At 36.2% G+C, this 25,829-nt stretch overlaps 3 protein-coding genes across 3 annotated transcripts; 1 reads left to right on the forward strand and 2 right to left on the reverse strand.

The window, feature by feature from the left end:
- Positions 1–9,379: 9,379 nt before the first annotated feature.
- On the reverse strand, positions 9,380–10,500 carry LOC147480913 (short-chain dehydrogenase reductase 3b-like). The gene is made up of 2 exons (XM_086580129.1): positions 10,480–10,500; positions 9,380–10,393 (listed from the first exon to the last, which is right to left on the reverse strand). The coding sequence occupies exons 1-2, from the start codon at positions 10,491–10,493 to the stop codon at positions 9,625–9,627; spliced, it is 783 nt and encodes a 260-aa protein (XP_086436255.1). The 5' UTR covers positions 10,494–10,500; the 3' UTR covers positions 9,380–9,624.
- PBG1 (20S proteasome beta subunit G1) lies at positions 10,393–15,679 on the forward strand. Its single transcript, XM_086580128.1, has 8 exons — positions 10,393–10,733; positions 10,857–10,897; positions 10,979–11,025; positions 11,160–11,236; positions 12,804–12,933; positions 13,154–13,313; positions 13,403–13,588; positions 15,344–15,679. Exons 2-8 carry the CDS (start codon positions 10,892–10,894, stop codon positions 15,455–15,457), a joined length of 720 nt encoding a protein of 239 aa, XP_086436254.1. The 5' UTR covers positions 10,393–10,733; positions 10,857–10,891; the 3' UTR covers positions 15,458–15,679.
- Positions 15,680–17,518: 1,839 nt separating this feature from the next.
- On the reverse strand, positions 17,519–21,660 carry LOC147480915 (uncharacterized). The gene is made up of 7 exons (XM_086580127.1): positions 21,523–21,660; positions 21,312–21,444; positions 20,796–20,953; positions 20,245–20,317; positions 19,947–20,138; positions 18,585–18,678; positions 17,519–18,425 (listed from the first exon to the last, which is right to left on the reverse strand). The coding sequence occupies exons 1-7, from the start codon at positions 21,546–21,548 to the stop codon at positions 17,701–17,703; spliced, it is 1,401 nt and encodes a 466-aa protein (XP_086436253.1). The 5' UTR covers positions 21,549–21,660; the 3' UTR covers positions 17,519–17,700.
- Positions 21,661–25,829: the final 4,169 nt, after the last annotated feature.

The raw sequence follows: 25,829 nt of genomic DNA on the forward strand, positions 1-25,829 counted from the left end.
TTATTTATTTTTTTAGTTTAAAAAAAAAAAGACAAACAATAAGCAATAAAGACATAATTCACCCCATAGAGAAACATGACTCAAACATCCGAGAAAACATGCAATAGTGGAAAACGTGAATTATGTTTAACCGTGGACTTAGGATCCGGTACTTACAGCCACACACTCCATAGGGAGGGCCCGGTTACCTTAATGGTGCACTCACCAATATATGGAAATGAAAGGAAATGCACCAAACACAAAAGATGAGTCGTTTATAGTCAGATACTTGAGACTTTATCTAAACATATGTATGAATATGACAGTTTATCATATATCAACAACCTAAAATAGTTGTGGATCATTCCATAAATAAATATCACGGAAAACATATTCAAACACAATCAAGCACCAAGATTTCCTATGACGCAACCTAGTAAAATGAAAGCGAAGTCGGATAACCCTCTTACTTAACCTAGCGTGCACCTTCTTTTTCATTTTTGAATGAGTGGGTGTTCTAGTAAATAAGTGTGGAAAAATGAATGGTTGTGGATAATATGGTGGATATGGATAAGTTGTAGAAAGACAGTCTGTAAACAATGATGATGTGGTTTTAGCACAAAACTCATTCATTGTGTGTGTAGGGACTGTCTCAAGTCTGAAAATGAAGGTGTCAAATGCTTTTGTCTTATGAAGTATTTGTTTACTAGGTGGATTTAAAAAATTATGAAGCACAGAAGAAACAAAAGGATCGAGTGCAAACTCGAGATTCCTTTGAAAGGGTGGAAGGAGGGGAATCGAGGTGGTATTTGAGGAAGGTAGGTCTTGATTGGGTGAGTTATCACCTGCTCTAAGAAACTCATCGAATTGCTCATCTATATTGGTCATATCCACGTTACTATGATAGTGCTCTACATCTTTGAGAAAGTCATCTATCTCCTCGTCATCCGTAATATGTGTATCGACTAGTGTAGGGATGGAAATGTTGAGTCTGAACTTCCAAAGGAAATAAATTTGGGCATATGATTATCAGGAAACGTGTTGTTGAAATAATCTCGAGCAAAGCTCTCGATCATGCTAACCTCTCCATCCATAGACGAATCGGGTAACTGTGTCTTTGTTTTAAAAACATTGACTTTAACAGCAAGATGGCCAAAAGACATGGACATTGAACCATCACGGCAATTAATGAGCGCATTAGCAGTTGCCAGAAAAGGACGCCCTAAGATGATCGGGACAGAGTCGTTAACGACTTCTGTGTCGAGGATGACAAAATCAGCCGGATAGTAAAAATTCTGAATTTTTATCAGAACATTTTCGACGACACCCTTAGGATACTTAATAGACCGATCAGCTAATTGCAACGTCATTTTAGTGGGTTGCATCTCGTCTAGACCTATTTGTCTATACAAATAAAACGGGAGTAAGTTGACACTAGCCCCCAAGTCTAATAACGCGTCGTCGTCGATAGGAATCTCCTAAGGTGCATTGTCAGATGGGGATCGACCGGGGTGGTCCTTGTACTTAACAATTCCATTATGTTCAGATAGAGTTGGGAATTGTTCTATTAAAAAGGCGTCTTTTGGTATATTGGTCTTACGCCTAGTAGTACACAACTCCTTAAGAAACTTAGCGTGGTGTGGTAGCTTTTTAATAGCTTCGAGGAAGGGAAGGTTTATAGTTAGATTCTTGAAAACATCCCTAATCTCCTCATAATTAGTATCCCTAGTTAACACGGCTAATTTTTGTGGAAACGGTGGTTTCTATCTATATGTAGCAATGGTATCACCTGGATGTTTAACCGTGGCTTTCTGTTTCTTAAGTTGTGTTGTAACTGGGACCTCTACAGTGGTAGGCTCTTCAGTTTCTATTTCGGTATCTAGTAATATAGCAGGTGTAGGGGCTACTGGTGGGGTAACTATAGGCATAGTTACTTTGTTATCAACCACTCTGCCAGAACGGAGAGTGGTGATAGCCTTTAGCTCGCCTAGATTTTCATATTCATTACTAGTATTGTCGGTTATCTCAAAGGCTGTATTTGTTGTTTTAGGATTAGGTATTGCGTTACCTGGAAACACACCTTTGGGTTGGGCTTTATCTTGAGCCAACCGTTTGGTTAAATTATTAACGGATTGTAGAAAGCCGTTGGTTGGATTGAGCCATGGTTTGGAAAAGTTTTGGCTCACTTGTATGAAGGTGTCAAGCCGATCCAAATTATTATGGGTGTAGTAGTCGCGGGTGGTGTGGACTGGAACTATTTCCGTGAATTATTTATGGGTGGATTTTGATAGTTATTATTTACCTAACGATACCTCTATTAGCATTATAATTATTATAACTACCATGACTTTGTGGTTGACTTTGTCGAGGTTGCACTTGGTTGTTATAATTATTAAAATTTCCCTGACCCTGTCCTTGTCGTAGTGGGCCTTGGTTAAAGCTGTGCGTAGGCCTAACATATTGATTATTGTACCTTTGAGGTGTGACGTGTTGGTTATTTCTCCAACCGAAGTTGGGATTTTGTCTCCGAGGGGTTAGGTTCACTATTAATGGAACAAGCCTGTTCATAGGCTATAGGACAGTGGGGAGTCGGGATGTTCGGGCTCCAACAGAAACTACATGGATTTGAATTTACATTCATGACGGGGATTTGCTTTTGTTGTATAGAAATGGCCTCTACCTTTTTTGTGAGGGATTCAATTAGAGTTTTAAGCTCAGGATCTGATTTAACCTCAAACATACTGGTAGCCTTAACTGTGGAAGAAGAACTAGCGGAGCGGGAGTAATCGTCACTACCCCCCCAGTTGTTATTTCGCTTAGTTTGATCCTCTAAAAATTTATAAGCCTCCGAGGCTCCTTTGTTTAAGAAACTACCCCCATTCATTATGTCGAGGACTTCTTTATGGTGGTGTAGAAGTCCTTTGAAAAAGGTACGAACTAACGTGTCTTTCGTTAAGTTATGATGTGGACACTCTATAAGGAGATCGGTGAAACGATTCCAAGCCTATGAAAATGATTCATGAGGATTTTGTCGAAAGAAATGAATCTTGGAAATCATCTCATCCGTCTTTAGGGGTGGGTAAAAATGTTCCATAAACAGCTGAACAAGTTTAGCCCATGAGTCCACGAAATTAGGGGGGCGTTAACCAAGACGACGCCTTATCGGCTAAGGTGAAAGGGAATACCCTTAATTTAATTTGTTCCGTACCAACCGTAGGATGGTGGAATGTTGTTAGGACTTGTTCAATCCTACGCATGTGCTGATAAGGTTTTTCATGGTCTAATCCATGAAAAATGGGTAACAAATTAAAAATATTTGGAGGGATTCGGAAATCCCCCGCTGGGTCTGCTAGAACGATGCAAGATTTGGGGCTATCGCTCAAGGCTTTGTAGAAGTCAGAGAGAGGAGTCACTCTTTCTTCCGCCATTATATCAGGTGGTGTATGTGAAATAGTGGCTAGAGGTGTAGTGTGTGGTATACTAGATAGACTTGATTGTTGATGTTGTTGTGTATTTACGTTTGGTGTTTTTGTTCGGCCAGACCTTAACCTCATACAAGGCTAAGACCAACTTAGCTAAACACGTCAACACTCCAAACAATTCGGATATACTAGTATAAACCTCTAACAGAAGATGCGAGGTGTGGAAGAAAGGAATACCTGATTGCGTCCTTGCTTCGCTTATGAATAGCGTCTTGTTTACGCTTATTCAGTGTATAGAGCAGGTTAGAACACTGAAAAATATGAAAGATCAAAGTTCGAATCAAAACTGTCGAAATCTGAAAAAATTTAACACAGGCTCGCATAGGGCGCGGTCGCGCTCCGAAAGTAATTTTCAAATTACAGTGTTTTTAGCAGTGTTCTAAAAAACGCTAGGCGGTAGTCGGGCGGTGGGAGAGTGCCTAGGCCTTCTAGGCAATTCCTAGACGGGCTAGGCGCTAGGCGGTTTTTTTTCCTAATATATATAGTAATATACACATATACTACAAAAAATAAAGAAAATTATTTACCATAATTCAAAAAATAAACACAAACAAAAATACTTATTACAAAAATGTGTAATAGTTGAAGAATATTGACTTCATATAAAAACATACTCTTTGTTATAGTGACATAATTTACATTAGACTTAAGTATTTTAAACTCATTTAAATCTTAAGCCTACACGGGCCTTTATTTTTCGACATTTAATCATTTAAAAAAAAAAAAAAAAAAAAAAAAATTGACTGGACCGCCTAGAAGCCGCCTAGACCCGCCTAGCCCGCCTAATCGGTCCGCCTAGACCCGCCTAGTCTGTTCACCGATTTTTTAAATGACTAGGGCCTAGGCGAGTCGGTTGGGCACCACCTAGTGCCTAGAGACCGCCTAGACCCCATTTTAGAAACGACCGATTTTTTAGAATTCGGTCGTTGGTTTTAAGCGGGCGAATTAAGCTCCACATGGGGCTGGTTAAATGCTCTCGGTTTAATTTTGCCCGAATTTTTCAACTCAAAATGGACAACCACAGTATGAATCAAACAAGGGTGGGTGGGTGAAATGGGACTTAAAGAACAGTACTAATACTACAAAACAATACGAAAGTGAAACTAAGACGGCAGCGGCGCCATTTGATAAAACGTTAAAATTAAATAGTTTTACCTACGAAATAAAGCGATAAACTCAAAACGCAAGTAAAACTAAAACGATCTTAAGTGCCTATGATTTATCAAAGAATTCTACTCTCAATCCTATGAGATATAGTGGAGTAGAGTGATTCGTTCCACTCCTAGTCCCTCCGCATGTTGTGTTTTCTAAATATACGTACTCTTCTTAAAGTCAATGAGAGATTTACGAACAAGGCAACTAGACTACGATGCAACTACCCACAAAATGCAACTAGTCGACTATGGGAATAACTAAGGGAATGCTACGTTGATTCAATGATAAGGAGTTAGAGGGGGATTGATTCCACCTTAACTCGACTTAATCCTATTAACGACAAATCGTCGTATCCTATTGAATCGCTTCGCCAGAACAATTGGTTCTTCCTAATCCCTAATTACACATGGCATTTCTACCAATTAATAACTAGCATGTGAACGATTAAACCCATTCTCATGGTGAACAAAACGCTTCTAGAGTGGAAAGGAAATTACGACGAATCTACGATAATCGGAATCAAGCTTTCATCAAGGCTTCTCAACCCCCTCTAATGGAGGTTTAGCCGAGAATCATTACGCAATCATTTCCGATTAAATTAAATCTAAACATAATATAAAGAATTGAAATTTACTAATCTAATTTAAACAATAATTAAAATCTAATTACTAACTAAGAATTGAATGACAAGCAATAAATGAAATCAGATCTAACACAAATGTAAATGACAAGAATCGAAATTGATAGAAATACTACTTAATTGATCTAATAAAAAATGAAGAACAAGATTCAAGGGTTTAATCTAATACAATAGTTGGATTGAAATTAAACTTAATTAAAACAATTAAATCTAGATCTAGAAGCTATTCTAATGGCTACTTTCTATTCTAAGCTACCTTTATTTTCTAACCTAAAATCTACCCTTAACAAAGAGCTAAGCTTTTGTTTTATACATCCGCATCCAAAATCGTGCATGGGCTTGGAGCCATATTTTGGGCGGAAGAATCGGCCCAAAACCCAATTCTTTCAGTCCAAAAAGGCCTCTTCAGCTGCAGTTGGCTTCCATAGACTTTTCGTCAATTTCTGCTCCTCTGATTGGGTCAAGGCTTGGACCGTTGGAAATCTCTTTCCGAGCCGGTCGTTTTGACATAAGGTAGGCCCCATTCCGAGGTCTGAGTCCAAAGATACGGCCTTCGGAAGTTCTGCTGACTTTGAGTGCTGTTTCTGCCCGCGTTGACTTTGACTTTTCAGCTTTGACCGGGCTTTAGAAAGGCTTTGTCTTCTTGAATCTTGGCCTTTAATCATAGAACTTCTTATCAACCAACCATTGCTCCTTTATCTCGCTTAAAAGTGGCACATTTCTCGCACATAATGGACTTTGCAACCCGAAATGCATAAAACACGTGTCGATGCTAACTCTTAATTATTACTCACATAATTGGTCTAAAAGTATGTCTGTTACAGGGTTAAAACTACAGTTTTGGGCTCTTATTATTAAGTCGTAGCTTTCATGTGGTAATCTATTGGAGTTAGTGGCTTCAACTTGAAAATCATTTCATTATTAGAATTTTGAGTCATGCAGTAATATATTAATGTTATGCTATTTATCTATGGTTTTCATAAAGGCACCACCAGTTTTACTAAGGGTTGCCCACACTCAAAACAAAACCAAACTGACCCTAAATTCCAAACAGGCATCACTTGAAATTGAATAGGCACCACTTAAAATTTATAACTTTACATAAAAGAAATTGTTTAATTTTGATAGATTTGATTTTTATGTTACGTTGAATTGAATCAATGAGTTTTTTCAAATATTGATAAATTTTATAATTTTAACCATCTTCCATAAAATTGAACGAATGGGTATCTTCAAATGCTTGATAAATTTTATCAAAAATGTTTTGCTTTGACTTCAACATTGATAAGGTGGAGAAAAGATTTATTTATTTATTTAATTCATAACTTAATACGTGATTCATTTGTTTTCGTGTTGGAGTTCCTCTAAATTTTGATAAATTCTATAATTTAATCATCTTTTAAAACAATAATAAGAAGAAAAAAAAATCAATGTTGGTAATAAATTTTATAAATATTTCTTGCTTTGAATTTGAATATTGTTAAATTTTGTATAAAAAAAATGTGTTTTGATTATTATAAAAAAAAAATTATTCAAAATTCTAGAACTCGTTTATTTTGTGTTTAGTGTGTGTGTGGTGCCCTTAGTAAAGTTAGTGGTGTCTATATGACACCCTTATCTATTTAGTTACTTTTATATCATAAACAAAACATACGTAATGACCGGCCAATCTCCAAAATCAATAACTGAAGTAGCCATATCTATGATCAGTGACATCACAGGTATAAGAGGCCCAAAACATAATACTAACATGAGATGGGAGCACATGAACTTAACTCAAAAGGGGTAGCGAGAGACAAGTGGGTAATTTTGGACCATGAGATGGGAAATAAAGATCAAGGGCTAGGAGGTGACTGAAGGAAGAGTATAAAACTCATAAGAAATAGGGTTTAAAAGTAGAGGAAAATGAGGCTTCTAGAAGGGAGGCAGCAGAGAAGAGAGTGAGGGGAGGGGAGAGGAGGAGAGAGTGAACTACGGTGGCTTGATCCCGAAATGGGTACGTAGGCAACCTAAAATGTTGGTACAGCCGATCAAAAAGAGAGCTCTCATGCTAGTAAGGTTAGTGGTTATGAACATGGTCCATACAATAACCTCAAAGTTAAATACCCCCAACCTCAAAGTTAAAACATACGTAACTTGATAGATGAAGCCTAAGAGTGTGATAGATGTAAGCCTAATTAACACAGACTTATAGAAACTCGTGTCGGACACATTGTGCATACAACTTGTAACTATGGTTTCTTTTATACCCTAAAAGACTATGAAAATAATCACTTAATATAGTTCCAACTCCATGAATATGATATAATATATACTATACATCCCAGCTCCTAAAAGGACCTTAGAGCATCTTTAGGAGTGATACCAACCTAGCATCAAACACCAAATTTCTTTTTTCAACTTCAGAAGAGTCACATGTTGATGAAAATACCAAAAAAATACGAAACCAAACACCAAATCGGCCAATATTTGGTTCCAACTTTGGTGCTGTATCAAATCTCTCACGCAGTTTTGGAAAAACCGCGCGATTTTTCTAACACCGCATGGACTTGGGCTTCTATGACGCGGTTTTACCAAAACCGTGTGAGAGATTGAGAAAAAAAAAATAAAAAAGAAAGTTGATGTGCGATATATTGCTCAGTTTTCCCAAAACCGCGTGGGCTTGGGATTTTAAGATGGGCTTCAGTGGCGCGGTTTTAGGAAAACCGCGTGGGATATATGATATGGCGCTATTTATCCAAAATCGCGTCATTTGATGTCGAAAATTTGATGTTGCTCCTAAAGATGGTTGATTTTTTTTGGTTTGGTGTTTGGTTTGGTTCAAAATTCTGGTGTTTTTTTGTTGCTCTCCTAAAGATGCTCTTAAATAAGTACCAAATCTAAAACAACCCACAATTTCACTTACAAAATGATTTAAAACCTAATTTTTTTTTATGGATATGATCTACTAACCACAAATAATATCTCTACAAAAATTCAACTTGTTTGACAATTTTTAACAGCATTGGCAAAATATGATTGCAAAAACTAGATATTTCTGGACCGTTAGATATTTTTTCAAAAGTGGATAACAATTTTTATCTAAGTTAGAAGATATCAAACGAGTTGAATATTTGTAGAAATATTATTTATGGTTAGTAGATCCTATGCACAAAAGATTAGGTTTTAAATCATTTTGTAGGTGAAGTTGTAGATTATTTTAGATTTGGTACTTATTTAAGGTCATTTTATATATATGTGAAGCACTCACCATAATGATTATCTTTCTAAAATTTCAGCTCATTTGAAAATCTCTAATATAGATAAAAATTGTTGACATCTTTAAAAAGAAATCTAACGGTCCAGAAATGTTAAGTTTTTGTAATCGTTTTTTGCCAATGTATATATTTGTAGATTTGAACTTAAAATTTGTAGAAATGATCTTAATATTGAGTAGATCATATCCACAAAAAAATAGATTTGAATTTATTTTGTAGGTGAAGTTTTACTTACATACTTATTTTAAAGTTAACTTAAGTAGCTACTTATTTTACATACTTATTTTAAATTTATATATATAGACACTAGCCACTGTGCACGTGGTACCTATGTGGGCTCTATTAAGTTTTTAAAAAAATTATAAACGTTAACTTACTATTTTACCCTTCAAATAGAAAAAAAAACTGAAAATTACCAAATTGCTCCTGGGACGTACACCAAAACACTGTTACTCAACCTCCACATTTTTCTATATATTAAAGATATATATAGTAAGGTGTTTGAGTTGCGTTTTATGTGGGTGGAACAGCTGTTGATTTTTTCTTGTATACAAAACTCTTTGTTTGTGAGCTAATACTAGAATCATTTAGCTTCATTTCATTTTTACGGATTTGTGAGATGATGAATGGGAACACAATACACTTCCAATTGCAAATGTACGTTCATCTCTTTCCGGTTTTTTTCAGATTATATTCACATTCTTCTTACTCCACATTCTTCTTATATTTGCAAATGTAAGACAATTGTGGACGTTCAATTCATGCATGCATGCCAGAGATGTCACCTGTCACCATTATATATATGGCTTAATTTAAGTGCTATTTTCTTATGGAATGACTAAAATTAATATTTAAGGTCAAAGTGAGATTCACAGAATATATGAAAAATTAATTAAAAACTAGAGACATTGGGTAGACAAGGCCGATGGCATTACAGATTACAAGGAAAAGCCACATGCCATTTCCCTTGATTTATGGATTTGACTTCAGATAAGGAATGTAAAAAATAATTTAAAATCAACATTAGAACAGTTTCATAATTGGGAAAATTTGCATTGCATACATAATGACTAAAAAGTGCTAATTGCAATCAATCATCGGCATCACTTGATCATTTATAAGCACGATTAACGACAGAAAATCCGCCATCAACAACTAAATTTTGTCCACTGATGAATGCAGATTCATCAGAAGCAAGAAATAGAGCTGTCTCAGCAATGTGGTTAGCCTTCAATACTATTCCTTTCAAGTTGGACAGTGCAGAACTATTAGCTTCTACTGTGCTTGGATCTTGATTACCAAGACTACAAGCCAGAGGTGTAGCAACACCAAAAGGTGAAATGGAGTTGACTCTGATCCCATACTCTCCTAATTCACTACAAACAGATCGGACCAAGCCCACAACTGCGTGCTTCGACGTGGTGTAAGCATGCGGACCTGAGCCTCCTATACACGCAGCAACACTAGCAGTGCAAATGATCGAACCACGAATCTGTTTTGCCACCATAGCACGAGCTGCATACTTCATTGTTAGTGCCACACCACGTACATTAATAGCCATGGTATTATCAAATGCTTCCATGTCTAACTCTAGAATCCCATGTATAGCACCTATAACACCAGCATTACTAAACATAATATCCAAACCTCCATACTTGTCCATCGTATAAGCTACTATTTCTTCAACCTGTTTCTCATCTCTTACATCACAATGCCGATAACTAGCCTTTTCAGCACCTATTGATTCCACAACTTGATGACCCAACTCATCTTGAACATCAGCAATCACAACAAAAGCTCCATTTTCTACAAACAATCTCGCAGTAGCTTCACCAATTCCACTAGCTGCACCTGTTATAATAGCTACCTTACCATTCAACCTGACAAAAAAAGAAAAGAAAAAAGTGAATGAAGAAGGTATAGAAAATGTAAACGCATAAGTAAAATATAAAATCTAAAGTCTCACCTGGCCTTAGACATTGATATAGAGTTTGTTTGGCTTGAAGAGCATACAAGTCAAATAGATATAGTTTGATGCGTTGAATTGGTCTAACTAGGGGGGGGGCCCATATAAAATTAAAAAATCAGACCCGGCCCAAGTATTTTCTTGCGGGAAGGGCAAACACAAGTAGTAAACATAAGTTCGATCTCAGACTCACACTCGTTATTTGTTTGTTCCTCCACAAATTACAACAAATTCTGCTGCGATTGCGGATCATTGTAAGTGTATCCGAAGTTCATTTATTATTATTATGTAATTTTATTTACGTGTTTGTTAGGAAGACAATTAGGGTTTTGATGTTTACCATCAAAATATAACCTAGTATATTTATATATCTTCAGAAATCAACAATTTTCATCTCCCAGTTTCTCTGAAGATGGATGTAAGTTTCTCTTCAAATTCCCATTAGCTCTCTCTACTCGCTCAAATATTTGTTTAATATACTTTCCCATGTTCACTGCAGTCTGGCAAGGGTTTACTAGCCTCTGAACTCGACTCACAAAGAACATTGTAAGTGTACTTTTCGATCTCCATGTGTTTTTGTACTTCTTCAAGTTAGCTATTTTAGTTGTTTGATTGTGGCTAGTGTTTCGGTGGGTGAGTTTGGCTTAGCTGGATTTTGATGAAATTTGAGTTTTTGACAGGAACCCTTACGTGACTGGTACTTCGGTGGTAGGCATTAAGTACAAGGATGGTATTCTCATGGCTTCAGATATGGGAGGTCAGTTTGCTTTAATCATTCCCACCAGTTTTGCCTTCATGATTATTGTTTCGGTCGTAAGTTATCTTTGTATTTGTGTTTGACTTACACTCCAACGACTAGGATAGCTTTGTATCTTTGTATACGACATCTTGAGCATCTCTGATTAATAATGTTCTGATTTCATTGTTAAAGGAAAAATAGAAAACAAAGGCCGCACTCGCTCCTTAATTGGTACTTTCTTGAAGCATGTAATGCATTTTAAGAAAAATATGCGGGGTTTAAGAGATGATGTACGTTACTCAAGAAAAGTTGGGTTTCCTTTTCTAATTTTTTTATTTTTAGTGTTCAAAAGCCTATGGGTTGCATAAAGAAACAAGTATCTTGTAATGGTGCTGGTTAAGAAAGAAACAAAGCACTAACTTTCTAATGGGGTTGAAAGAAACAAGCTCCCTCCATTCAAATTTTTTTGGACTTTTGGATGTTACGTTAAATACTTAGATTTAACTTAGATTCGATGTTGAAAATCAAATTTAAAGTAGCTTACGCTTAATCACATCAGACTTTCAAGCGGTTTATTAGAGTTTCCAAACTCAACTAGTTTTCAGAATGGTATTGGATGTTCTTTTAAAAAAGAAGTATGGGAGAAGAAAGAGAGAAGAAGAGATTAGGAGAACAATTTTAACCTTTGGTCGTATAAGTGGTCGGCGGTAGCCGGCTCAGGTAGTCGGTGAAACAACGGTGGTTATGGAAGAAGTTAGAGAACATAAACTATCACCATTACCTTTTTGTTCTTGTTTTAGATAAAGACATGAGAGAAGTGGAAAGGGTAAACTGGTAGTGTTTTTTGTCTTTAATTGGGGTAGGAGGATTCTATCCCCTTTAAGAGGTAGGATGATAGCAATGCTCTTCAATGGAATCTTTAATTGGGTTGTAATCACACTCAAACCATTTAAAATCAATAGCTGATCACAATCAGTCAGGATTTTCTCATCTTCTGCTTCATACCAAGCTAGCCAAAAGAGCAAATCACTGAAACTGAATAAGTCGTAAAGCCCCTTTTTAGCTAAGTTACATTGACACGAACATGTGTGTCTGTATCTGACACAGCGGAATATCAAAAACCGGGGAATACCACATACAATATGTGTCTGTCATGGACACGTGGATACGTATCTGACATATTATTTTTAAAACATGGCGTGTCCATGTAACATAGCCTTTTTGTTTCCATCTTGGTGTATTTCAAATTTTCATGGGAAAATTAGGATATCGAAGTAGACCAAGGCTATAAAACTTGAGTAGGTTTGACTGTTTGTGGCTGTGAGGGTGGATCTACTTTTATATAGTTGATTTCACTTGGTTCACAAGCCTTAGTAAAAAAAATTTGAAGTTTATTTAAAAATCATATGTTCTGAAAATTACTTTGGAAGAAGAATTGCATGTGTACCAATGATCATAAAAAAGCCATCGTTTGGTTGTGAATAATAAAGTCATAAAATGGGCTTCAAGATTTGTAATAATTCAAACTTATTGCATATCTCTGTTAATAAAGGACTATGGTTATGAAATGTGAATCAATTGGCAGGTTCTTACGGATCTACACTGCGCTATAAAAGTGTTGAGCGACTGAAACCTATTGGGAAGCATTCCCTTCTTGGTGCAAGTGGGGAAATTAGTGATTTTCAGGAGATTTTGCGTTACCTTGACGAGCTTATGTAAGTGCATTGAATGTCAAAAATGATTTTTTTTTTAATACGAACGCCCATTATGCATTCCTGACTCGTAGTCACTCACACATATTCTGTGATCAACTTTATGGAAGTTGAAGACTTGGTTACAAATAAACTCATTTTTCTCTTCTTTTTTCTTGATTCCTTTCAAAATCAAAGGAGTATAGTCTACTAACTTTTCATTGTGAGACATTGGCATTACCAGCATATACGATAATATGTGGGATGATGGAAACTCTTTGGGGCCTAAAGAGATTCACAACTATCTGAACCGTGTGATGTACAATAGGCGCAACAAGTTTGATCCTCTCTGGAACTCACTTGTTCTTGGAGGTGTGAAGAATGGACAGAAATATCTTGGCACGGTAATGATATTATACTTCACATAGCTCTCTGGCATCTATTTGCATTTTAATGATATAACCTAAACCGAAGTATTGTGAATGCTATACAGGTTAGTATGATCGGTGTACATTTTGAGGACAATCATATAGCAACTGGATTTGGAAATCACCTGGCTCGACCAATCCTCCGGGATGAATGGAAGGAGGACATGAGCTTTGAAGAAGGTGTCAAATTGCTGGAGAAGTGCATGCTTGTACTTCTGTATCGTGATAGGTCGGCCATTAACAAGCTTCAGGTGTGTTTCTTTGACCAATATATTTTACTATGAGGTTTCACGGTTTTGTATCCTTAGGAGTTAGGAATGTGATTAAACTAATTGATGCATCTTATCAAACAAAATAACTGCTTAAATGCATTTATTTTGGATAAATAAGATGATACTCTGAAACATGTACGCGATTCTTATGTTTAAGAAATAAAATGTATTGGTAATGTGTTGGAGTGGGTTGTGCGGTCTTCATTTTACTTAATCCTTGGAGCATCTCCAGCGGGGTGCAAGATTACACCTCCACCTAGGCTCCACTTAGGATTTTTACATCTCCGCTCCACTCTAGTGTATGGTATGAAAAATTACACACTTGAATGTCTCCAATGGAGAAAATACACAAATTTGGATATTAGAAACACGGACGTCATTCTTGAATAACGTCTTAGCTAAATAAGGGGGCACACGTCATTTGGATTTCCGCCCCATTAAATTTACAACCACGTCATCGTCTAAGTTCCTTCCCACAAAATAATGACGCAGATTGATCTCGTTTCTTTTTCTTCAGAAACAACATCACCATAACTCAATCTGGTCACTGGCTTGATAATTAGAAGTGCCATAGGAAATCAAGAAAAATTAAAGATCATAAAAGTGATACAATTCATAAACATAAACTTTGCAGGAACAATTTTCAATTGATTCTTTTTATCACCAAAAATTTGTGCAAATCTCACGAAGTTATTAATTAAAAAATATCTAAACCGAATTTGGATAAATAATCATCACTTTGTCACCTTTTAAAAATATTGGTCTCTTGCATTTAGGGGATTCAGGATGGGTATCTTTTAGAACTTGCGACCGTGAAACTGAAAATGGGAATTAAGAAGTGATGTGTGGTCAAGATGATAGAACTTAGCAGAGAAGAAGTGATTGGTGGTGGTGGTGTTTCATGGAGATTGGAGAAGTAGATGTTGAGACAAGAAAGGACAGAAGTTACCTTGACAGTGGAGATTATGAAGAAGTTACTATGAACAAGTCTTGTAGTTCACCACGCACGTCAGCTGGAGCTACGCTCGTACTGATGTGGCCCACACGCCATTCTAACTAACGCCCATCTTTTAAGGTAGTGTGTAAACTGATGAGACTTTCCCCATCCCTTGACAAACTGATAGCTAACTTGTACATTTTACTTCCCCATTGGAAGGGTTTTTTTTCCCCAAGGTGGGGTTTGAAGACCCCCTCCCCTGGTTGGAGATCCTCTTTTTCAGATCGAAATATGGAATGAACCTTTTGAGTGTTATTTGCCTAATATTTACTATTTTCTAGTGGTATTGGGACATAGTTTTATGTTTTTGATGCATCTGATAAATGTGATAAATCGTCTTTACTCATTAAGATAGAAAAAGGTGAGGTAAAGACTCACTATTATGAAATACAAAGAAACAGAAGAAAAAACCACTAAGGTGCTTAGTTGTGCATGAAGATAAGTCTGAACTTTGCAAGAATTACCTGCCATGATCGTCCACACCAAACCTCCAAGCCCATAAAATGTTATCATTCATTTGTCACTAATAATTGCTATCTAAGGTTATCCTGGAACAGTGGAACTCATAGCTCGCTATATTACCTCTAGGGTCTAGGTTACATAGAAAGTCTTGTAAATATATTAAACAAGATGTGAAGAATGTATTATTAGTTTGATGTTTGTTCTTATGAGCTGCTCTTGTATTTCGAATTGGAGCCCGGCTTCAGTTATTCTTACAAAGTGGTCCAATATTGCAGATAGCAAAGATTACAGAGGAGGGCATCACTGTCTCTCAGCCTTACGCCTTGAAGACCTTCTGGGGATTCACTGCTTACCAGAATCCCACAAAGGGTGCTGAAGGGTCATGGTAGTTTGCTAGATCAATGGCTCCTTAAATTGTGTTTGCAAAATCATGAAACGCTCCTGGGATCTGTTTTCTAGATGTCCATTGTTTGTGTAAGGACAAAAGTGGAATACTTGATGAGCTAGATATTTGTCTGATCAGGCTCAATTTATCTCCTTTGCCTGCTTTTGCTTGTTCAACTTCAGTACAGTACCTTTTCTACCTAATTAATAGCAAGTATTATAGCGAAGGCAAAGTCTTGAAATCGCAATTTCTTTCCTCCCAGGAATACGACCTTTTTAAAGGTGTAACTTGAGGGTTATTTTCATTTATTTTTTCGTTAAAAACTTATCCATATTATATATTAATTAAGCTAAGAGCATTCCTAATGCAAGTCATTTTGAGGGAAAATGACAATTTGTCACCCTTATTGAGCTAAAAATAATGGCGCAATACAAGGGTGATAATTAGGGTAGCTTTTCAATAGGTTACAATGAGGGTAGGTGTTTTTTTGATTTGTTTTTGGGTAAATTCGCGATTCCCATATTTCCAACTTCCATTGGTCAATAGTTAGCTGACCAAGTCAAATTGTATTGGAGGGTCGGTCATTCTATTTTTTGGAGGGTCGGTCATTCCATTCTTTTCTATCTATCTTTCGAAGTAGGTAGGGTAAAATAAAAATAAAAATCGATCTAAAAATAATTTTTTGAAGTTATATAATTGTATTTATAATTTTAGAGAAATAGGTAGAAATTATATTTTTTGAAATTATAACTTTCGAAGTAGGTAGGGTAAAATAAAAATAAAAATCGATCTAATGAAATAATGGAAATTACCAAAGTACCTTTTTACTAAATTGACCATTTAATTTCAAGATTTTTAAATCCAACACATAAGAATATGTATTTAATAATTTCACTTTAAATCAGTTATAATTGTTTTAAATTTAATAATTTCACTGTAAATAATTTGACAATTGTTTTTAAATTTTGGTAGTATGGTTTGAGAGAAGAACAAAAAGAGAGGAGGACTGTGACGGTAGCGGTAGATGGATCTAGGAATACTTTGATAACCTCTACTATTTAATTAGGTTGATTTTTATTTATTTTTTTATTTTTCAGTTTTTTTTTTTACAGTTTGACTTGGTCTAACTGTTGAGGAACGGTTGGAAATGTGTGTTGGGTTGGGGGGGGGGTGTTAATCTTCCGTCCTACTCGTTTTTTAACCCCTTTTTTTACACATCCTGTATGAAGTTTAAATTCACTTCTGCATCACCAAGAAGGTAAGAATGAGGAGAAATAGTCCTATATGGAGGTAATAAATTAGTTCATCATACAAGGAAATAATTGTACAAATCTTTCCTGAAGTTATTCATCGCCATTCCAGTGCCTTTCCATTAATTAATGAACACAATTCTAACCCTTTCTTTAGACCCACACTACCAAGAAAATTCAAGATGTAGTAGCCAAATTTGTAATCATTGAATGGATTTCAACCAGTACACGCAGCCTAGACCATGGCCATATTTTTCCCAGGTCGGATTGCCGTCCATCTATAAATGTCTGCAGTTAGTTACAACTTACAACAGCGAAAGATAACTGAAGACGAAAGAGTACTCAACTTAGATAACATACCAATCAAAATTGAACTTCGTTAATTTGGTTAATTAGGGAAGTTGGACATTTGTAACTTGTAATATTGTATGTAAGCAATAGGGTTGGTATTAAAGTCGAGCTTTAGTATGATATGATGATCAGGCTTAATTCAAGTGAACAGAGTCAAGTGGAGCATGCTACAAAAATCAGAGCCTGAGTAGGTCGGTTGATCGGGCCTTCTAACTTTGTAAGGCAGTTGTTCAGGACTTCAGGCTCAACCCGTTTCTCGAACTAGCCAAAAGATGAGAACAATTAGATACTGCTCATATTGCAGAATTTGCACCACAAGGCAAGCCAAGAAGAAGTCGAACCAAACTCTAGTAGCTCAGATTCTTTACTGGACCTTCTTTTCACGAACCCATATCAGTAAATACATCAAATTTGCAGTGTTGATTTTATTTATTGTTGGGGGAGGGGGCCGGGGAGTAAAATACTTGGTAAAAATCTTCTTCATTATTATTAAATAAGAAACACCTTCCAAATTTTGCGCCAAAACGTCAATCAAAGACAGATTGTTGACATTCTGGCCATTTTCAGCTACGCCTCCAATCCATACATTCAAACAGCACTAACAAGGAGAAAATAGAGATGATGTAAAACAAAACAACAGTTTCCCTTAGTTCAGTTTTATATATGATTCTCCTTCAGCGAACCTAGCAAAGTCCAGGGGCACTGGCACATTAAGCTCGGCGCAGACGAGTTGTACTATACGCCCAGTCACAGCTCCAAGTGACATTGTATTCACAAGCACTGCAATTGAAAACTTGTGTTTTATGTCACAAAAGCCAACTGATCCACCAAGACCAGAGTGCCCAAAACCAGTCACCCCCTCTTTCGAATAGTACCTCTTAAAACCTAGCCCAAACGCCCCATCTGGAAGAGCCAAACTCCCATAATCGCCTACACCCAGGAATGCATCATGAACCTTTGGACCGTGGAAGATTCTGTTGACACCATCCTTATGACCAGTCTTACTTGTGTCCTTTGAAGCAGCTACCTCATTTCCTCTCTTCTCAGAGTGCGACGGTGCAGATTTGGGGATATGAGGATGGCTGCCAAGTAGTGGCTTGGAAGAAGGCGAATGTGGAGGAGGGACAATCCCTCCAGTAGCAAGGCTAGCATAGTACCTTGCTAGCGCTCGGGCTGAAAAGTGCCCATTTACCGAAGGCATGATGGCTCGGCGTACTTCTAAAGAGCTGAATAGGTTTGCAAACACTGGAATCAATTTGGCAACTTTATCAACCTGAAAAGTGGAGGGCAGGTCAGCTCGAGTGACAGTCGCTTGCATCGCTTTCAAGTCTTCAGTATCAAATGAAAGTGATGCTAGTCGGGATTCCACACCTGAGATAACCGTAAAAGGCTTTTCTCATGAACAGATGGAAGCAAATGTAAACTCAATAAATTAAAAGGTTGAAGATCAGAGTGCATTTGGTATCTGAATATCACTAAATAATTATCTAAGCATTGCACTAGCAGAGAACGTGACTTTTATAACTTTACCTAGAGGAATACCAATATAAAGTTCGCCTCCAACGTTGAGAGGGTGAACAATTGCTTCTTCCAGAACCTCTTGAAATTCCTTCCCAGATGCATGCTGTTTATTTCCAAATGAATTATTTAATACGGACTATGACAATAGTATTCGAATAGGGACAAATCAGGATCCCATATACAGTGTGCATGGATGTATAACTCAGATTTGGAATATCAAAGAATCTATACTAGATCAAGCCAATGCAGAATTCAGACAGTCCTATGATACATGAAAGTAATACAGGATTGGAAGAAGCAAGGAAATAGGTCTATTGTTATATCAAAACACAAAAAGTATGCTGTGTTTGGTACTTTGGTTCATGGAGTCAATATTCCATGGGAAAGAAGAGAAAGTGATAGAATATGGAAGATGGACCACATCAACCAAAAACAGAAAGCATATTCTTTAAGCATATGACATTTAGGGAAAGCAAGTTCCTTTCTTGAATTAAGCGAATTTATTTTCTTCTCTCACAAAAACAGGGCATAAGTTTGTATATGGCAAAGCCCAAATGCAAATAATAAAAGCAGTATGGTTCCTTCTTCTCTCTTTTAATTTCTCTAGTTTCCATGGAAACATAATTCCATAAACCACACACAGCCTATGTACTATAATATTATTCTTTGACGATCAAATATAAAGGAAATAAGAGCTATTTCTTAGGGACAAATTCAAATAATAGCTAGATTCTATTTCGGATTTATTTAGTGATTACATACAGAGTTAAGAGTTAAGACTATTTCGCACTTTTTACAGTTATTTGTAATAAAATGGGGAATGCAAAGCATGTGAAGGCCAAAGTAAAATTGATATGCACAGGGGACGGAGATGGACAATAAATATATGGCATCGACGTACCCTCTTTTCTAACAGTTTTTAATACCTGCCTCACATTTTGTTTAACACAGGGTCGGTAAAACTTACATACCAGAGACATAACATTGTGTTCAAGTCTGTTTTTACCAGTACATTTAATTACAAAAAACAGTTAAAGTTAGTTTTAAAGGCACAATTGTGATGGATGTGCCGCCTTCTTGATGACACGCAACCAAATGCGTGGAAAGGACCTCATGCCCTTTTTACATGAAGCCCAACTTGTTCTGATGTTTTATCTTTTTCTGAAGGTGAATTTGATGTGGATAGTCGTGGTTATTGGTAATTACGACATATGCAAAAGGTTCAACATGATACGTTTTCCCAACAATTTACTAATTCTTGTAGAGGAAAGGATATAGTGAAATTAAGTATTAATAGTAATGATAATGATACATCACTGCAAAACAAAAAAAAAGATGGCTATATTGTGTCGGAAGAACATAAAATAATACCTCAATAATACCACCACATAAATAACCAAACGATGAGTAGTGATACAACTGCTCGTGGCCAGGTTCACTTTCAGGCATGGATGTCTGAATACTGCTTAAACATGCTTTCCAGTCAGATATCAATGAAGGATCCTTAAAAGTGTCGGACATTGCATTATGCAAACCAGATGTATGGTTTAGCACATGATGGACCTATAAACCAAAGCAGTTAAAAGGAAATTACTTTCTAATGATATATTAATATTATATGATTGGCAAATGATTGATAGATTTAAACATTTGATTCATATATAAATACCTTTATCAAGTCTTTGCTGTTTATTCCAAATCCTGGCCAAATATTTGCAATGTTTTCTTCAAGATTTAGCTTCCTGACAAACAACATGCACTAATATAATTACGGTGATCGACATGCTTCGATAATCTTAAACTCTGCAAAGTTTAACAAAAGAAATAAAACAACAAATGCAAGCCCTTAAACAAGATGTGGTCGCTATGTATCTAGCATTTAGAGGAATATATTCTGAAAAAAAAAGTGTAACAACATCACGGAGACACAGAGGGCAGTGTAGCAAACAAATGCCATCATCTCCTACTACCGTAGCCCTTTTATGTATTGCATATCTTTTTAGGCAGTGCACGTAAGATTCAAGCACCATGTTCCTACGTAAAAGTCCACGTTGTCCAGTGTGCACATCATTATCATCTATTTAACCAGTTGCACCACTAATTTTTTTCAGAACAATTATTCAACCGAGTGGAAAGGCGAAAAATACATTAACCAGGATAAAAAAGAAGAAATCTATAATGTCAGATGATCTTATGTATCAATAGTTATTTGTACCATACCCATTATCAACCAGCCAATGTAACATCCCCGCAGTGACTCCCTTTGTTACGGAAAAGACTGGGAATAGGCTGTCAAGCTGGACAGGGCGAGGATCATCTTTTCCAAGCATACCAGCAGCAGTATCTATAATCACCTCTCCATCTTTATAAGCACAGACCTAAACAAAACACAATTCAACACACTAAGCTCAACAAAGAGAAGCAGATTATCTGGCTTCTCTTAGTCAAGCGGGATGTAATTTTTCATTTCATTTTGTACCCTCTTTAGAGCACTCCTTATAGGTCAGTACTGTAGATGCATGAGGATGCTGCTAGTAAAAAAATTGTAAGATTTTCTTTATAGTAATCCCAGATTACTATTGGAAAAAAAAAGAACGTTACTGGTGGTTGTTTGACTTGTTTCCTCCTCACATGGTTGTTAACTGTTGTTGGATCGTTGATTTATGAATATGTTTTTCTTACGATCCAATTGAACTTTCCCAATAATTGAATGATCTAGATAATTAAGAAAAAAACCTGAATGCCACATATTTTGTTATCAGCAGCAAGCTTAATAAGGAGTTGCCTTAGCTTGGCCTCCACATCAGAGTGAATAGGTGAGTCGTAGATAAACTGATGCGCATTTAGTGCTGATCCATTTTTAACATCTCTGGCACCCAAATAAACTCAACAATTAATATTTAAAAACAAGAAGCAAATTGAGACTCGATCATATATAAGCACTCACCCGTGTACTACGGCTGGCTGTTCCATATATATAAGAATGAAAGACTCTGAAAACCATATATAAGCAATGCATGACCAAAATGTACAAATCAGAAACGAAAAACATAACAAAAAAACAAAAATTAAAAAATGCGAACCTGAAACTGAAGTGAAATGTACGTTCCAAAAATTGGTTTTGTCAGAGAAACTCAACCAACCACACGTGTTTCTCCTTTATTGGACTTAGTCGTTACTATATTTCAACCACACACGTGTTGCGCTTTTGCTATTTCAAAAGAGTAGGCAATAGTAATCCTTTCCCCCTAATTATAGTTTTTTTTTTTTTTTTGTGTGTGTCTCGTTGTTGCACCCATTCTGCTCGGGACATTTGTGACTTGTATGTAGGCAGTAGGCTTGGTATTAGAGTCGAGCTTTAGTATCAGGCCATTAAGATATGATGATGATGATCAGGCTACAAAAACACAACATCACCAATGGCCTGGATACATCCTTTACCAAATATGACGGCCTGGATACGGGCCTTTACCTTGAGAGGAGATTGAAATTGATGAATAGGACCTTTAAAAAACAGTCATTTTGGGCCAACGCATCCCCATCCCCTAAATGGGCCTCCAATTTTATCATCTTATATATATGTCTTCATTCATACAGATTTTTTGAAAGAGCCCTAGCCCAGAATTCCTACACATGACTCAACTTAAAAACTCGCGTGACTTCAGTTGAATCAAATTTATGTTATTCTCATTGTTTTTAAAGGAGAAACGAGAATCTAGATTGGAACACCAAACTATTTCGAGACTTAGCTCCTCTTTAATGCTCCTCATTCATCCAACGTGGCACATCAAAAATCTGATGTGGACCTGGGTTTTAGGGGCCTGCGTTGGTGATGCCCTGAGTAGGTTAATTGATTTTTTTTTTTTTTTTTTATTTTTTTATTTTTGATTAGCAAGCTTGTTTTAAATGAGATCATTAACTCTTTGATGCTGGCGGAGTTCGATCCCCAGACCTCTAGTATTATCACCCAAAGGTTTTACCGACTTTGCTAGTCGGCACCTGCAGTAGGTTAATTGATCAACCCTTATAACTTTGTAAGGCTCAGCATGTTTCTTAATCAAGCCCAAAAACAAAGAAAAATGTTAGGTACTGTTGTACTAGTCAATTCGGTCATATTGCACCACAAGCCGGATGTTGAGTCGGACTGTCGGATGCTCGAGCCAAACTCAGCCTACATTTTATGAACCCGTTTCAGTGAATACACCAATTTTGCATATTGATTTTTTGGGGGAAAAAGAACCACACTAGGAATGGTTTTGTGTTTTTCAGAACCACTCTGAAAAAGATTTATGAGCCACACTGAATTTTTGCAAGCAAAATACAAAGTTGGTAAAAAAAGTTCATGTTTTGTTTTTTTACAATGACATTAGTTGGAAAAACTAAAACAAATTGTGGCAACCCTAGATTTCCTTGCAAGTTATATGACTTGAGGTAATAACATTAAGACATCTGATAAGCACCCAAAAGTGTATTATGAAATCCCATTGAGACATATAAATTTGGTTAATTATGTATTTAATAATCATGAAATAAATATATTTTCATACTTTTGCAGGTATTCGCAGTAAACATGGAAATATTGGTTAAACCTGCGATAAAGCACGGGGAACGATGTATATATGAATTCTTCCAAATCCAGCGAAGCATCAAACTTCCGCTCCTACCTCTTGAACCAGGACTCGAATCGACAAGTGAGCTGCTTTCGCTCGATCCGGCGATAAACTCTACGCATAGGCGGGAAGTTGTAAAATTGCCCAAAGACCGGACCGCCACTGGACTGCACATGGACCCACTATGCGGGCCCGCAAGATTGGATGAGTCATCAATCATGGAGCATGTCAAGATAAAAATGACAAATTATTGGTTCAAAGTTGACATCTTGCATGTAGTTAATTAGATTAGGTGTTAATAGTGAAAAAAAAGGCAAGGTGTCACTTTGTTTTAATGTGGTGGATAAAAATGAAGTAAATGTGGTTTGATGTTTCACGTGGGAGGAAATGAGATTTCTCTCAAATGGAGAAGAAAACAAAACAGGGGACACTCCATTTACTCCCTTGATTTCTTTTTCTTATCTTGTATTATTTTAGTTCATTAGTCTTAGATTTTTATTTAGTTTTTATTTTGGGAAGAAATAGCTTGTAATAGTTTTAATGGAGGAAACCTTGTGTTCCTCTTGGAAAAATTCTCACTTCTTCATGTAAGTAAGTATATAAATAAATAGTTTTCTTCTTTTTCTTCTCTCTTTCTCTCTCTCTTTTTACATTCCACACTTGTTTTAGTGTTCTCCCAAGGATCATGAGCTAACTTTCCTTTTTTGGGGAGTTAATAAAACTCATGTAAGGGAAAATCTTTGTTGTTTGGTTTAGTAAGTTGTTTAGGAACAACAACTAGACCTACATCCTATCATAAAATGATAGTTGGTGTAGTGTCTAGTTAGGGATCAAAGTGATGAGCTTAGAGATAAGTCATTGCTTTGGTTCCACATGCTAGCATGTATGAGCTTAGAGATGAGTCATATATGTTAGGGATCAAGTTTTCTTTTATTAGGACTTGTCTATGAGTTCTAGGAAGATAATAATGAACTTATTAAAATCAAATAACAAATGTTATCTTCACATGAGGAGGATTAACTCTCCACCTTTGTTTTTAGTAAAATTTTATTGTGTCTTAGTTGCATGATTTTTGTAACTTAATGTTTTTAATTTTTGTGTAGTAAAAAAACCAAGTTTTTAGTATTAATATAATCATATTTAAACTTACTCACTAGTTCCCTAAAGAGTAAAACAACCAAGTTGTAGTTTGTCCTAAGCTTTAGGTTGGTTTGAATTCTTACTCCAACTATATGAACACGAAGATCGTGAGTAAGGAAAAACTTTGAATTCGCACTTTCGCCAAAGAAGAGAAGCAATTCTCTAACATAGCAAAAAGGCAAATATCAAAATGGCATCGCTGCCGTTCTAAAGACCAAGGGCTTGTGCTACGGACTGGAAATTGCTCCAAGGGGAAAACCCACTCTCATCCTCCCTTATTTTTTGCTGTTTTTCCGTTTTTTTTATTTCTTAAATTAAATTAAGCCAAACAAACGACTGACCTCTCGAATTTTTTTGTTTGTACTTCCGTGGTACAAAAAGTTAGGACTGGCAAAAGTAACCTACACAAGATCCTAAGGTTTTTATGAAAAGTTGAACTCATTGTGGCATAATCGACACGCTTGCGCAGTACTGGATTCGCGTCCGCAGGTGTAACCCGCGTTCACGGGTGTATTGTCTCTTTTGTTGCTCCTGTTCTACCTCCAACACCCACTGATAAATACTGACCCATATCCATGCCTAACTCTCTGGAACTGTGACATAAAATTCGAATATCTTCTGGGATTAATTACGTCGACGGATTGAAACGTCTGTTTCATTTCTTTGGCGGACTTGCAGGAAAAAACAGGTTCCAAATTTTTACTGTTTTTGCATGAATGCCATGTACGTAGTTATTATGTGATAATTTATGGATTATTATTTACGTGTTAGCCTAGAAATATGCATGAATCATGTTCATATACCTGTAAATATTTATATACGATTAACTGGGCATGAATTGCATCTTAATGTATATATACATATAAATGGTACTGTTTTGCATGGTTATCTGTCTTTCTACGTATAAGTGTCTATTGTTGCATGTTTAGTATTTCTCTACGTATAAGTACACATCTTGTATAATACTTCGATTTTGTCAAGAAAGAGGAGAACATTCCAACGAGGGTTAAAATCTGAGTTGGGTAAGTTGTTTCTAAACCTTACGGGGTGAAGCTGCTCTCTATATGACACTCGCAATCTCAATGAGTATGGCCGAAATCATTTTATTATGCAATACAAGAGTCGTATTTTAGTCTATGTATAATACGTTACATGTTTAGTTTTAGCATTGTCTTATTTATATACGTACGTATACTATATTCACATGATACTGTATTTAGATACGTATGAGTGATTCAAATTTGCCTGTTACTGTTGATATACGTCTACGTAATATTGATCTACAAATTAGCATACATATACGTATTACTGATGTATATTTGCCTGTACGTATAGAAGTATTTATCGATGATACAACCTTGCCTATTCGTATAAATATACGTATGAGTAGAGTATTTTCACATGCTATTGCATCTAGTATTGTATGAGTAGATCATATTTATATGCTTGTATTTTCACCTTTGCATAAATCTTTAAAAAAAAAAAAAAAAAAAAAATAAAGAAC

This window comes from Coptis chinensis, chromosome 8 (assembly GCF_015680905.1).
Source record: "Coptis chinensis isolate HL-2020 chromosome 8, ASM1568090v1, whole genome shotgun sequence".
Taxonomy (NCBI): domain Eukaryota; kingdom Viridiplantae; phylum Streptophyta; class Magnoliopsida; order Ranunculales; family Ranunculaceae; genus Coptis; species Coptis chinensis.

Coding starts and splice junctions, on each gene's coding strand:
- PBG1 (XM_086580128.1), top strand. Junction 13,314..13,402: donor GACAGAAATATCTTGGCACG/GTAATGATATTA, acceptor AATGCTATACAG/GTTAGTATGATCGGTGTACA. Junction 13,589..15,343: donor CGGCCATTAACAAGCTTCAG/GTGTGTTTCTTT, acceptor CCAATATTGCAG/ATAGCAAAGATTACAGAGGA.
- LOC147480915 (XM_086580127.1), bottom strand. CDS start 21,548: ATGGAACAGCCAGCCGTAGTACACGG. Junction 21,445..21,522: donor CAGCCAGCCGTAGTACACGG/GTGAGTGCTTAT, acceptor TTTGGGTGCCAG/AGATGTTAAAAATGGATCAG. Junction 20,318..20,795: donor CATTGGCTGGTTGATAATGG/GTATGGTACAAA, acceptor GTTGTTTGTCAG/GAAGCTAAATCTTGAAGAAA.